This window comes from Kogia breviceps, chromosome 7, assembly GCF_026419965.1.
Source record: "Kogia breviceps isolate mKogBre1 chromosome 7, mKogBre1 haplotype 1, whole genome shotgun sequence".
Lineage (NCBI taxonomy): Eukaryota > Metazoa > Chordata > Mammalia > Artiodactyla > Physeteridae > Kogia > Kogia breviceps.
Window position 1 is genome coordinate 22,613,208 of NC_081316.1, and position 13,131 is coordinate 22,626,338.

General features: G+C 65.5%; 1 protein-coding gene across 2 annotated transcripts; it reads right to left on the reverse strand.

The window, feature by feature from the left end:
- Window positions 1-391: 391 nt before the first annotated feature.
- On the reverse strand, window positions 392-12,454 carry B4GALNT4 (beta-1,4-N-acetyl-galactosaminyltransferase 4). Of its 2 annotated transcripts, XM_059068125.2 has the most exons (20): window positions 12,251-12,454; window positions 9,202-9,305; window positions 8,702-8,797; window positions 8,527-8,622; window positions 8,361-8,451; window positions 8,185-8,285; window positions 7,954-8,021; window positions 7,685-7,763; window positions 6,434-6,500; window positions 6,167-6,301; window positions 5,980-6,089; window positions 5,762-5,862; window positions 5,584-5,684; window positions 4,616-5,507; window positions 2,584-2,867; window positions 2,277-2,430; window positions 2,067-2,139; window positions 1,805-1,958; window positions 1,330-1,456; window positions 392-836 (listed from the first exon to the last, which is right to left on the reverse strand). In XM_059068125.2, exons 1-20 carry the CDS (start codon window positions 12,399-12,401, stop codon window positions 713-715), a joined length of 3,108 nt encoding a protein of 1,035 aa, XP_058924108.1. In that variant the 5' UTR covers window positions 12,402-12,454; the 3' UTR covers window positions 392-712. The 2 variants fall into 2 exon arrangements, with proteins under 2 accessions (XP_058924108.1, XP_066894100.1); XM_067037999.1 differs by lacking the exons at window positions 8,185-8,285; window positions 8,361-8,451.
- Window positions 12,455-13,131: the final 677 nt, after the last annotated feature.

Here is a 13,131-nt window from a genome sequence, read left to right on the forward strand (position 1 = left end):
CATCTTTGAGGAGGATGGGGCAGGACTCACATCCAAGGTCTGTTTTCACAACGGAGGGCACTAAGCAGACGAATATTCTTTGCTCGCAGGTGGAAAGGCCTCATGCCACGCCCGTGACTGGCGGCTCCACGCACAGGGTGGTGAGGAAGGGTCCAAAACCCCCTTGCCTTCAGGGCCTGATACAGAAGCTCAAAGGGAAAGTGTGGGAAGAGGTGAGTGGTCTCGAGGGTGGAGAAAGGTGCGGTCAGCATGGCGGCTGCAGCTCAAGTCAAGAAAGGGAGTCAGGAGCAGGCACGGTGCCCAGGGCCGCCGTGGGTATAGGGTCTCTTGCTGCCACCCAGGCCCACCTCTGCCCTCCCAAGAGAACCAGGCCCAGAGGATGAGTCAGAACTAAAAAAAATATTTCATTTCATTCTGAATAAAAAACGGAACAGACAGAACTCTTGGAAATCCTGAAACAATGTCATTGCTACGGCAAAATTTCACAGAAATCATCGCACAGGGCGTGGGGGCCAAGCCCAGGCCCCGCCGGCTGCCTCTCTGGGGGCGGGGCATGGAGGGGGCAGCAGCCTGGGGGGCCAGAGAGGGGCAGGCACGGGTGGTGGCTGTGCCCCTGGATGAACCCCGCTGGGTCCCCAGGGTCCAGGCTCAGAGCCTGGCCTCCAGCTGCCACGGCAGGATGGCAGCTGGGGCCGGGAGGGGTCGCTGGTCCTCAAGAGGCCTCCTTGTGGGCGGCCTTGCGGCTGTGCACGCCCCACATTCCCCGCTTGGAGTGGAAGTGGTGGTAGAAGTTCCGCACTCGGAGCCGCTCCACCTCCAGCCCTGCCTGCAGGACCCTGGGTGGGGAGGGGGAGTCAGGGCTGCCCCTCAGCCCAGAGGACCTTTGGGGGGTGATCAAGACTGGGGGTATGGGGGTGAATGGGGCTGCTCTGATTCTTCAGGACCCTGCAGGGGGAGGGCATGCATGTCAGCGCTGCCCCTGAGACTACCGAACCCTGGGGGTGGGATGGAATGGAAGAGGTCACGCCCCTGGTCCAGGGGCTGGGGTGTCAGGGCTTCCACTATTGTCCAAGTCCAGCAGGAGGAGAGGGACCCAGGAGAGGCCTGTAGGGTCTGGGGGCAGAACTGGTTCAAGGGCTTCCCTGAGTCTGCAGGATCCTGGAGCTGGGACATGGTTTATGGGCAGTGGGGTGGGGTCCAAGGATCTCTCTGGGCCTAGATCTGGGGGTCGGAGGAGGAGGAAAGCGGAGTCCCATCAGCGTGTGAGGCCTCTCCCACCCAGAGGAGGAGAATATGGAGGTCTCATCTCCGCTGGGGGGAGGTGGTCACCTGTCCAAAAGTTCCCAGTCCTCGCCTCCCCACTGGTCCCGGAACTCCTCAGTGTTCATGCCTCCTATGCGGTCGAAGTCGGACTTGTAGATCCCAAAGAGGCCGAAGCCGTTCACCTCCCAGTAACCTGGCGGGGACGGGGTGCCCTTCAGACACCAGGTCCTGCAAGCCCTTCCTCACGAGGGCTCTCGGGGTCACTCCAATGTGTTGGTCATAACCTAGGAGGCCTGTGTGTGACTTGGGTGTTGTTGGAAAGGGTTCCTAGGGCCCGAGCATGACCCTGGGGTTACTGGGGGAGGACTTGGGGTCCTGGGCACTCTGGGGCTCCTAGAGGCCACAAGGAGTCCCAGGCGTTATAAGGGGCATTGATGGCGCCCTAAGCCTCCCTTGCAGGCTGGGAGGCCCCCGGGGGCCTGGTTTTTGCCCTGGCATGGCTGGGACCCCCGATGTTACCGAGGGGCATTCAGGGCATTACCGTGAGGGTCCCCTGGCGAGCTCCCGCAGCCCAGCCGCATGACCACAGGTGCGAAGGCCAGTTTGCCCTCCACGCAGTGCTTGCGGATGCCATCCAGGATGCTGGGGGGGAAGTGGATGTGCAGGTCGCAGAGGAAAACGATGCTGCTGGCATCCTGGAGGCAGCGGGGAGGTCTGAGCCTCGCCCTCTCCTCCGGAAGGGCCCCCCCAACCCCCGGCCCGCCCATCTCATTCTCTCCACCCGCACCATCCTGCCCACGCACCTCCACCGCGGCCACTCCAGCTTGCAACCCCGCGGAGCGCTCAAAGTTCCCCGTTCGCCTTAGGTATTGGTATCTGGAGGAAGAAGGGGATATGGGGTGGGAAATCACAGCCACCCGTTTCTGGGGGAGGGGACGGGGGCAGGAAAACCCACGGCTGCCCGGGGGGAGGGAAGATGTGCTCGAGCCTCCCTGGCAGGTGGGCGCAGTTACCTGGGCAGCGGCGCCGCGCGGAGGGCCCGCTGCACATCCATGTCCTCACTCTCAAAGTCCACCAGGATGACACTGAAGCGAGAGTCCCCTGTACGGACGTGCAGCGCAGCCATGTCTGCCAGGAACTGTACCACCCAGCGTGCCTGGTTCTTCACTGGAGGAGGATGGGAATACTGAACCCACCGGGACCTGACGTGGCAATATACGGCCCAGGACCAGTGGCACTCCCCCACTCCCTGTAAGGCCTGCTGGACAAGCCACCACCCCCCCCCCCCGTGGCTGGCCGGCCAGCCCCACTCCCACACACCTGGCACGATGAAGTGCACCATCACATCCTGGCGCCAGGCCAGGCGCAGCGGCCGGCACAGCTCCGGGCGGCTGTCAGGGTGCGCGGAGGCGGCTGGAGCGGGCTCGGCACCATCGCCATCTGTGTCGCCGGCATGTGCCCCGGGCAGGCGCAGGAAGACGTACTCAGACAGGCGCAGCCGACGCCCGCTGCGCTCCTGGAGCTCCAGCTCCAGGAGGAAACGGCTTCCCCGCGCGGAGTCCCGGCGCTTCTCCACGTTCACTATGCGCAGAAGAGCGAACCGCCTGCGGGGCGGGACCCAGTCAGCCCGCCCAGGCCCCGAAGCTGCGCCCACGACTCCAGCCCCGTTCTTCCCGCAAGCTGCCCCCAGCCGCAGAAATGAGGGGGCCACTCAGGTGACTTGGGCTCGGGTGCCGCACGTCCCCCATCACACCTCAAGGCCTGCTTGGGAGCCCCCTTCTCAGAAGGCAGGCCCACGTGCCGGGGCCTATCCGTGGGGCAGCCCACAAGGGAGGCGTCCCCAAGCCCAGGCCACTCCTCTCCTCGGTGCCCGCAGGCCGAGGTTCAGACGTCTCAATTCTAAGTCGGCAAACGGTGTCTACCTTCTGGCTTCAATACCCCCTCGGGTTAGATGAGCAAGCTTCCTCTTCCCGTGGGGTCTTTGCCCTAGGTGTCCCCTGCCTGGGGACATGCTCCCTGACCTCCTCTCCGAGGTCCTGGGTGCCTCCTCTGAGAAGCCTCCTTTTTGCGCCCCCAGCACTGGTGCAGGGGCTGCCCTGATCTCTGGGGAAGAAGCCTCCGGGCCTTCAGCCGCTGGCTCTTCCCCAGCCCTGGCCTGGGAAGACAGGGCCCCGTCCTTGACTAGGTCACTCTCACTCTGCCGCACATGCCCCCCCCCCCCCGCCCTTTGCAGCCAGTATCCCTCACCCTCGGAGCCTAGCGGTGTGACCTCCCAGGGGTCTAGATTCCTCCCTTCACCCCCTGGCCACCCCACCATGCTCTCCTCAAGTATCAGGGACTTTCTGCCCTAAACGCTCTGGGTCTGTGTCTCACTCCTTGGGGCCACCCACACCCTGGCACGGTTCAGGGAAGGTGGGGCTGCAGCCATGACTTTTCTTCTGGACAGACCCCCTCATGCCCATGGGACGATGAGCTGCTCTCAGGAAGCTCAAAGCCCAGTGCAGGCTTGCTTTCTTAGCCACCTAGAATCAAGCTACCCCAGCCCCTGCCAAGGGTCCAGACCATCCCATCACTGCCCTGGACCAGCCCGTGAGTCATGGGCTCCCCTTCCACCCCCTTCTCTCCAACACGGCCACATGCTTGTCTGCGATCCAGATGGGCCAAACCTGTGTCCTGCTCTAAACTGTGTATCGGAGGCAAGAAGAATGACTCCTGCACCTGGCCTTCAAGGCCCATGAAGCCTGTCCTCTGTCTACCAGGCTCCCAGCCAGCCTTTGCCTGTCTCTGCACGTTCTGCTCCTACTTAGGGGCTCAGCACAGCTCTGAGAACCCTCAGGGCCTCCCCTCAGGTCAAATTGGGGCCCCCACTCTCCAACCCCCATACCTGCTTGGGGTGGAGACAAGACTCGATTCATGGGGCCTGGGGGAGACCAGAAGGGCCAGTGGGGCAGGAACCCTGAGCCCTCCCTGAGGACCAAGACCCCAGCCAACCAGGTGCAAGCGGGGAGAGGGACCCAGGGCTTCTTAGCTTGACCTTCGTGCCCGTCTCTATCTAGAAGAGAGACCTGGGTGGCTCAGATCCATCCTCAGGTCCACGTCCAAGGTGATAGATGTGGGGTTTGGAGGTACAGGATGGGGGAGCTGGGGGAGCCAGCCCTAGGTGTTGGGGGAAAGGCTGCTAACACAGGACGGGGGCCCTGAGCAGTAAGGGTCCCCAGAAGGGTGAGAAGACACTTCCGGGGGTGGGGGGCGTGTACCATTCCCAGAGCAGTGCCCCGTTAAACCCTGGGGAAGTCTGAGGGCCCCACGGAGGCCAAGGCCGTCCCTTTCCATGCGCACCCCTCCTTCGTACCCTCCATGGCGCGCGTTGAGCCGCTCCATGTACTGAGCCACCACGTCCACGGCCTCGGCCTCCGGCAGCTGCAGATTCCCTGACACGTTGCAGCGCAGGTCGTTCCAGTCCGAGCGCAGCATCTCGAAGTCCACGTTGCCCACGCTGAACGTGCGCTGCCAGTTGATAGCGTCTTCGCGCCAGCGGCCGCGCACCGGGCCGGCCTTCTCTTCGCTGTCCTCCGACGCAGCCTCTTCGCCCTGCGCCCCTTCCTCGTCGTCCCCTTCCTCCCCTTCCTCATTCTCCCCGGGCAGCTGTGCCCTGGCCACCTGGGACAAACTCAGGAAGGAGGTCACGGGCTGCGCTTCGGACGAAGAGTTCGAGTCCGCGGTGGGGGCCGTGAGTCCCGGCTCGCGTGCCTGGCCCTCTCGGCTGCCCTGCGTGGCCGGCGCCGGGGCCGGGGGCCTAAGCTTTGCGGCCTGGGGGCCACCGGTCCTGCGGCCTCGGGCCGGGCGTGGGCGCGCACGCAGCTGCACCCTGGGTAGGGGTCTGGGGCGCAGGAAGACGCCCGGGAAAGGTGGCCGGGGAGGCCCGCGTGGGCTGAGCGGCGCTGGGGCCCCGGGTGGGGCCCGCAGTCCCGGCCGCACCCGCGTGACGTACACCTTCGGGGGCCGCGCGGCCGCGGCTGCTGGGCGGCGGGGAGGGGCGCGGCCCCAGAGGAGGGGAAGGGGGCGGGCGGCCCAGCTCAGCGCCCGCGAGCGCAGAGGGGCGGGAGGCGTTGGCAGGGCCGGAGTGGCCGGGGCCTCGGTGGCGTCCGTGGGGGCGGGGAGCCGGCGGCCGGCCTGCGTTCGGGGCGCCTCAGTGGGCTCCAGACCGTCGAGCAGCTCCCCGTCGTCCTCGTCGTCCAGGAAGTCTGTGGGCAGCGCGGGTGAGCTGCCGCGCCAGGGCGGGCCCCGCTGAGGGGGTGGGGAGGCGCTGGGGGCACTCACCGTCTGGGTTGAGGAAGAGAAAGGCTCGGCGCTGCACCTCCTCCTCTTCGTCTTCCTCTCCCTCCTCCCGGTCCATCTTCATGTATTTGTAGAACCCAAACCTGGGGCCGGGGCGGGGCGTCAGAGACCAGGCTCGGCCGAGGCCCCGCCCATTCCTCCCTGGGCACCACCCACCCACCTTTCCAGATACAGCGGTGACTCGCGGTAGAAACACTTGTTGTCCGTCTCCATGTGAGTCAGGCGTGTGTGGTCATTGGGGTAAACGAAGGACAGGTACACCTGGGGCGGGCAGGGGCTCAGCTTGGGGCGCCTTCCAAAGGGTCTGGAGGAGGCTCCGGGGACCCTGAGAAGACGGAGGCCTGGGTCTCAGGGAAGACCTTGGTGAGGGGCACTTACAAACTGCAGTCCCTGGTATCTTGCGATGGGAAAGTCCTTGACGACGTAGGTGGGGGCGTAGGCGCAGGGCTCCAGCACATTCTCCAGACTCCAGGGCTCCACCCGAGGCGCTACGGGAGGCGTGGTCACATTGTGACCTGGAACCCCTGCCCCGCCCCCCACCCCACCCCTGGGGGCCTCCTCTCACTGAGGAAGAAGGTGTCTCGGGGATCAGGCCGCAGCATGTCGGCTCTGGGCTCCTCCTGCAGCAGGCGTCCCCCAACGTGGCTGGCTGGAGACTGGGGCACGTGGGCCACGTGGTCCATCTTCAGGGCTGACTCATCTAGGGGCAGAGGATGTGTGGGGACCCCAGGAGTTCCTAGAGACCCCTCCTCACCCATATCCAGACACCACCCCAAAGGGACCACCCATCAGGAGCCCTCCCCTTTCCCCATAGAGGCACTGGGCTCCGCACCTGTATACATGGAGATGTGAGCAGAGCCTATGACCTCGAACTTCAGACCCGGCAGGAAGGCGCGCCACTGGGGGTTGGAGAGGGTGCTCAGGACCAAAGGATGGGGGTCAAGGTGGGAACACAGCTGGGTCTGGGAGGAGTGAATCTTCCCTGACGTGGGGCTGGGGAACTAGTAGGGGTAACCCCTCCACGGACGCAGGAAGCTTGGGGTGGGGGTGGGGGGATGGGAGAGCGGTCCTGAGAAGGCACAGCAGGGAAGCTGGAGAGGCCCAGAAGGCTGGGGTCCCTGGAGGCAGGTGAGGATGCCTTTCCTGACATCCTGGGTGCTTCCTGACCTTCTGGTTATGGCCTCTGCCCCCACCTCCTCCCGGTTCTGCAGCCACTGCTCTTCTGGAGGTCAGAGCTGGCCCCCCAGCTCCCCGCTGGACCTCCCCATCCCCACTTCCCCCACTTCTGTGGCTGTGCCTTCCCAGTCTCCCTTGCAGACTCTCCCTCCCCCACCGCTCTCATGTTGGGGTTCCTGGTGGCTGTCCCAGGCCCTCTTCCCTTCCCAGCTCATCCTGGGCCCTTAGTCACCCCCTCGGCTTCCACAAGATCACCCTGAATCTGCATCTGCAGCCTGGACCCTCTGCTGAGCTGAGCTGGGGTGATGCCCACCACACACAAACCAGACACCTGCAACCTCCCACCACCCCCTATAGCCCACCCTGGTCACCACCCCACACCCAGCCAGGCTCAGGCTCTCAGTGGCTGGGCATCTCCCCCCACCCCACCCCCCACCTTCCACTTCTTCCATTCCCACCTCCCTGGTTCAGGGACCAATGGATGGCCACCCACGAAAATCCCTCCCAACAGGCGGTGGCCAGAGGGTTTTCCCTGAAATGCAAATCCAGTCGCCTCATCCTCAGGAGGAAGCCCTGCTGGATCTGGCCACCAGACTGCTTGGAGTTCCAGAAGACTCCAGGTGGTTCCATTCCTCTGCTGTTCTCGAGACCTGGAATTCATCTTTGCAGCCCAGATTCTCTCCCCACTGGTCTCCCTGTGAATGTCTCTCATCTCTCAAGAATATGCTCAAGGGTCACTTCCTCTGTGAGCACAAGCCCACCCCTGAGCATCTGCTTGCCAGCTAGACGGGAAGCTTCGGGGGGGGGGGGGGGCACGGGGTCCACACCGTGGTCCTGCAGGAGCAGCCGGAAAGAGGGAGGGGGCTGGGGGGGCCTCCAGAAGCCCCCCGAGGGCAGCCGCACTCACGCCCACTTCCACGTGGTCTGAGCCGCGGTCGTCCTGCTTGTGCAGCACCTCAAAGTAGTACCTCCGGGAGGCCGTGAGCCTGGGGACGGGAGGAGTGAGGCGCGGGCCCGCCATGCCCCAGAAGCCCCAGAGATGGGGGGCCCACAGGACGTGGGGCTGGAGGGGGCAGCGGAGCAGCGGCGGCTTCACACATGCACGTGTCACCCAGTCCTCACACACACACACACACACGGGTACACACTCATGCAGACACTCCCACAGTCACTCACCGCCTGGGCTTGGACACCTGGGAGCTGAACTTGGTGAATTCTCCGGGTGCTGTCCACTCCGAGCCAGTCTGGAGGGTAACAGAGAAGGGGCAGGGGGCTCACCCTCTCCTTGGGGCACCAGCCCAGCCAGTCCCCGCTCCTGAGAAGCTGGAGGGGACAGGTGACCAAGCCTCAGGAGGCCCATGAAGATGAGGGGTGTGGCCGGAGGGGCTGGGCTGCGCGTGGGGGTACCTTGCCCACAAAGGCCACCAGCTGGGCGCCCGCCGGGCTCTCGGTCGGGCTCAGCCAGAACTCAGAGTTGTCATCCGAAGCCACGGAGAACTGGACATCTCCTAGGCCACAGGACACGGCTCAGGGGTCGGTGGGGCCTTCGTGACACCCCGCCCCCCCCACCCCCGTCCCCGCACCATCTCTCGCCGGGTGGATGAAGCCGAAAATCCGGAGGCCGTAGTTCTTCCACTTGGGGGACACAGCCAGCTTCTTCACGGTGGTGCGAGTCTGGGGGGGCAGCGGCGTCTGACATCAAGGCCCCCGCCCACATGCGGGCCGGCCGCCCCCCACCCCAGCACTCACATGAGGGAAGAGCGGGAAGTGCAGGTTCCTCCTCAGATGGCCCACGGCGCCCCCGCACCAGTCCTCGAACACGTGCAGGTTCACCTGCCCCTTGTACTGGGGGTGGGAGGAGGGCTTACCTTCTGCACAGCTGCCCCCGGCCCACCCCAAGGCCGAGCTGCGGAGCAGAGCTCACCTCCTCCCGCCACGAGGGCGCCTGACGGGTGAGGTTGAGCGACAGTGGCTTTCCAGCCCCCCCAGGAAACAGCACGTCTGGGTCCCGACCTTCAGGCTACAGGAGAGAAAGGGCACCAGGGTCAAAGCTGAGAAATGTGAGGGCAGGAAGAAGTCACACAACCACACACACACGCGCACACACACGCACACAAACGGCTCAGACACAGTGCGCGACACAGCCCACCACACACGCTGGTTCACTTCACAGAGATCCCTTCCACGTGTAGCCATGACGCCCTGACCCCATCACGTCCCAGCCATGCACACCCACCCAGGCAGACCCTCGGCCACCCCACGTGCACCAGCTGCGTCCACCCAGGTGGGGCCATGCTCCGTGTTGGAGCATAGTGTGCTGCTGTGTCCTCCGTGCACATGGCCTACAGGTCCTGAGGCCACTGGCACAGGGGCGGCCCTGGGTCTCGTGTGTGCTGTGGTGCCCTTCCCCGCAGCCCCGCTCACCGCCCGCTCCTCCTCACGGCTCTCGCTGGAGTCCCCTGCCCTCTGTGTGGACAGCGCAGCCCGGAGGCCCCGGCCATCTGTCACACCGCTCAGCTTCTCACCATCTGTGGGCGGCACGTGAGGCATGACTGGGGTCCAGGCTCTCCAAGGTCACGGCCCCTGCCGCTGGGGTCAGCTGGGGGCAGGATGGCCAGTGATGTCTCCACTGAAGCCCTCCCTCCCCACGTCTGCCCCTTCATGCTACCCGATGCCCCACCCTACATCTGGAAGTGCTCTCGGCTGGGCCCTTCTCCCATATCCCACCTCCGTGGGGACGGCCCCTGCCTGAGTCCCCCACCTGGCTTTTCCCAGCCCCCACTGGCATGAGGGAGCAGTTATGTGTGTGCACATGCTAGCATATATGCATGCACACACACACCCGTGGGGCTGTTGTCATCAGTGACTCTGCCTCCAGGAAGGCCCCCAGGATTGCTCTGTGCCCTCAGCACTTTTCCTGTGTGTTGGAGTGTTTTGTGTCTGACTCCCCTACCAGAACTGAGAGCCAAGGGTTAGTGCTGGAGTTTGTTGTCAGGCGAGTTGGCACTGTGGTCTTGAGGCTACGCCAGCCCCGGCCCATGGCACGTGTGCCACCTGCTGCCCTTGAGGCCAGGGTTCAGGACCAAAGGAGCCCTGGTACCCACCTGGGCAGAGGAGGGATTGGCACACTGGTCCAGCTTCCAGAGGACATGGGGCCAAGGCGGCCCCGAGGGAGACTGTCCCCCTGGGGAATCCCTTCCGTGGACATCTCTAGAGCTTGGCAACCCCCTAACTCCCCACGCCTGGGGCAGACCACCTCCACACCCCTGCCTCTCTCAACTTCCCAGACCTCCTCCCTAAGCTGTGGGCCTGGGGTTCCACACCCTGGGATCTGAGCCTCCGAAGGCGAGGCTTCACTGTGCGCCATGTCTGCCTCTCCTGGCGCTCCCATCCGGGGACCCCCAGTCCAGGAACCCCTCTCCTCCAGGGCCAAGCCTGGGCTTCAAAGTCTACGCCCGTCCCTCGATCCAGACCGCAGGAGCTAGATTCCCGGACCGACACAGTTGGCCTGGGCCCTTTCTCTGGGGGAGGGGGCTGCCCGTGGTCTCGTGCCTGTGAGACTCCGGTGGTGCCTGCCCACTTGCCTCTCCCCGCCGTCACTGTCCTCTGTCCAGCTGGGAGGCGAGCCCCTAAGAGGCTCCTGGCCAAATCCCCACAGCCTGGCCCTGAGGCTCCCTGCCCACAAGGTAACTCTGTGGGTATTGGGAACCTTCCACAGTGGGGTCCCAACCCAGGATGCCATCACTGTCCTGCAGGGGCTGAGCCCCAGCACAGCGAGATCCAGACGGACCTCCTGCCTCCTGGCTGCCAGCACCTCTGCCTGCACAGGCTGCTGGACCCCTGGAAGGTAGCCTTTCTGGTGGGAGTGAACACAGTGCTGACAGGACAGTCAGAAAGGCCTCAGACATGTCCAGATGCTCAGCTTCCCACAAGCCCTGCCCTGGTGGGACCCCAGGTAGCGGGACAGGAGGCGGGGCTACAGCCCCGGGGGGTGAGAGCCCCGCTGGGTCTGCTCCTGGCAGGAGCTGCTTGAGGGTTTGATCTTCCATAACCTTGAACAGCTCGTGCCCACCCAGGAGCAGCTGAGAGCAGAGGAGGCCTCAGAAGTGGGGTTCCCACACCTCCGCACCCTCCCTGTTGCTGAGTTAGATTCCCCGGCTGCTCAGGAAGCCAGGCTAGGGAGGACTGTGCTTGCTCAGAAAACCACAAGGCAGCTGAGCAGGAGGCTGGTTATGTTCTGTGTCACTGGGTCATGCTCCAGGGTCCTGCCTTATTTGATGGTAGCTGGGGGGCTTCTGTGAGGGACTGAACAGTGCTGGGGGCCCCTAGAGGGTGTGGTAGCTGTGAGATGCATGGACTCTGGGGGGGGGGGGGACAAGCCTCTGACCCCTGGGGTGGCCTGGGGTGTCTGTGGTGCCAGCTGTGGGACTGAACAGGGAACTGTGGACCCCTTGGTGGAGTGGCCTGGGACTTCATGGGTCAAGATCATTGTTCTGAATTTTGGGGAAGCAAGACTCTCACCACCCATCCTAAGGACACCTTGCTTCCTTGAGAAGGGCCAGGAGCAGCTTGGCTGGGACCGTCCCTGCCCTGAGGTGCTTCCTTCTCTCTCTCATCACCGCCCCCCCAACCCACCCCCCCCCGCACTCTGCTCCTCCTCCTCCAAGTGCGTGTCAAAAGTCACCACCTCCAGGAGGCCCTCTAGGATCCCCCTAGCTAAAGTGGCAGGACTCCTCCCCACCTCTTTCCCACATCGCTCACCAGGACCTGATTTGTGGGATCGCTGTCTGCCCCCACTGGAGCGTGAGCTCGGGGAGCCCGGGAGAGTTCACTCCAGGCAGTTCAGAGCTCCCCAGGCTGGATCCCTATCCCCACGCCTCGCCCCGCCTCAACACACAAGCGTCTCAGTCCCTGATCACGGGTTTACCTAGGGCACCTCCTCCAGGAAGCGTTCCAGTTGCAAGGGTCCGCTCCCTCCCGCCAGCCCCCTCTCTTTCCGTCCTGAGGTTGGGTCTCTGCCCCTCCCCAGCAGATGCGAAAAGGCTGAGGCTAATAAGCAGCAGGCACGTGTCAGAGGCGCTGCTAATAAGCAGCAGGCACGTGTCAGAGGCGCAGCCAGACTTGGCCTCTCGGGAATCCCAGCATGCAGGGCCCGGTAGCGGAGATCACACCAGGAGCCCACCGTTAACCCCGTCACTCACTACCCGCTCCAGGCCAGACCCCGGCGTCCGCCGGGGTTCGGGGACGCGCCCCAAGCGGGTCGCGCACGTTCCCTGCTGACGTCATCGGCGTTCTGGCCGGGCTGAGCCGAACCGCGCCCCCTGCCCCAATGTCGCCGAGCTGCGAAGGGCGGACGGGGTCTCCGCGCGGGTCCGGCCCACGCCGAGGCCGAGGCGCGATGGGAGGGCCCGGGACCGGCGCTGCTCGCGACCCTCACCGCCCCCGCCCCCCGGGCGCGCGCCCCCTCCCGTACCTCGCCCGCAGCCCAGCCGCTGGCGCAGCGCGCGGCCCTGGCGCGCCAGGCTCAGGTGCACGTACGTGAGCCACGCGGCGCAGGCGAGCAGCACCAGCAGCAGCAGCAGCTTGATCTGCTTGCGGATCTTCTTCACCGGGAACCACGGCATCGCGGCCGTCTCCGCCCCGGGCCGCGCTCAGCGGCGCCGCCGCCGCCCCCCGCTCCAGCGCCCCCCGCGCCGCGTCCCCCGGCCCTGCATGGCCCTTTGTCCGTCGCCCGCGGCCCCAGGGTGCGGCCGCGGCCTCGGCTGCCCTTGGCCGAGGGCACGGCGTGGGCGGCGGAGCGGCTGCCGGCGGTGCCCCCGCCCGGCCGCCCCTGGCCGCTCGGGCTGCAAGCTCCTGGGGGCCTCGGCGGGACGGAGCGGCATCCACGCTGCGGTGCTACCCACCGTGAAACGGGCCCGGCCACCGCGCCGCGCGAGCCAATCCGGGCCCGGCCAGCCTGCGGGGAGCCAATCCACGGCGCGGGGGGCGGGGCCGGCGTGTTAGGGTGTGCCCGCCGCTGGTCTCCGCGCAACGCGCGCGCATCCACCTGGGCGCGCCGGCCCGCGCAGCGCGGGGACGTGGGGTCCTGGGCATGCGAAGGACCCGGGGCGCGGCGTATGGGGAGGTGTGAAGGACCGGACACAGGGGTCAAGGGTCAGAGGGTGCACGAGACCGGGAGTGGTGCATAGGACCGAGGGACATAGGGAGCCGGGGTCACGGGGTGTAGTGATGGAGGCGGCGGGAGGAGCAGGCTATGGGTCGGGGGGTAGTGGGGACACGGGGAACAAGTGTGTAGGGACGTGTGCTGGGGAGGCACTAGGAGCTTGCGGAACGTGAGGGGAAGGATGCGGACAG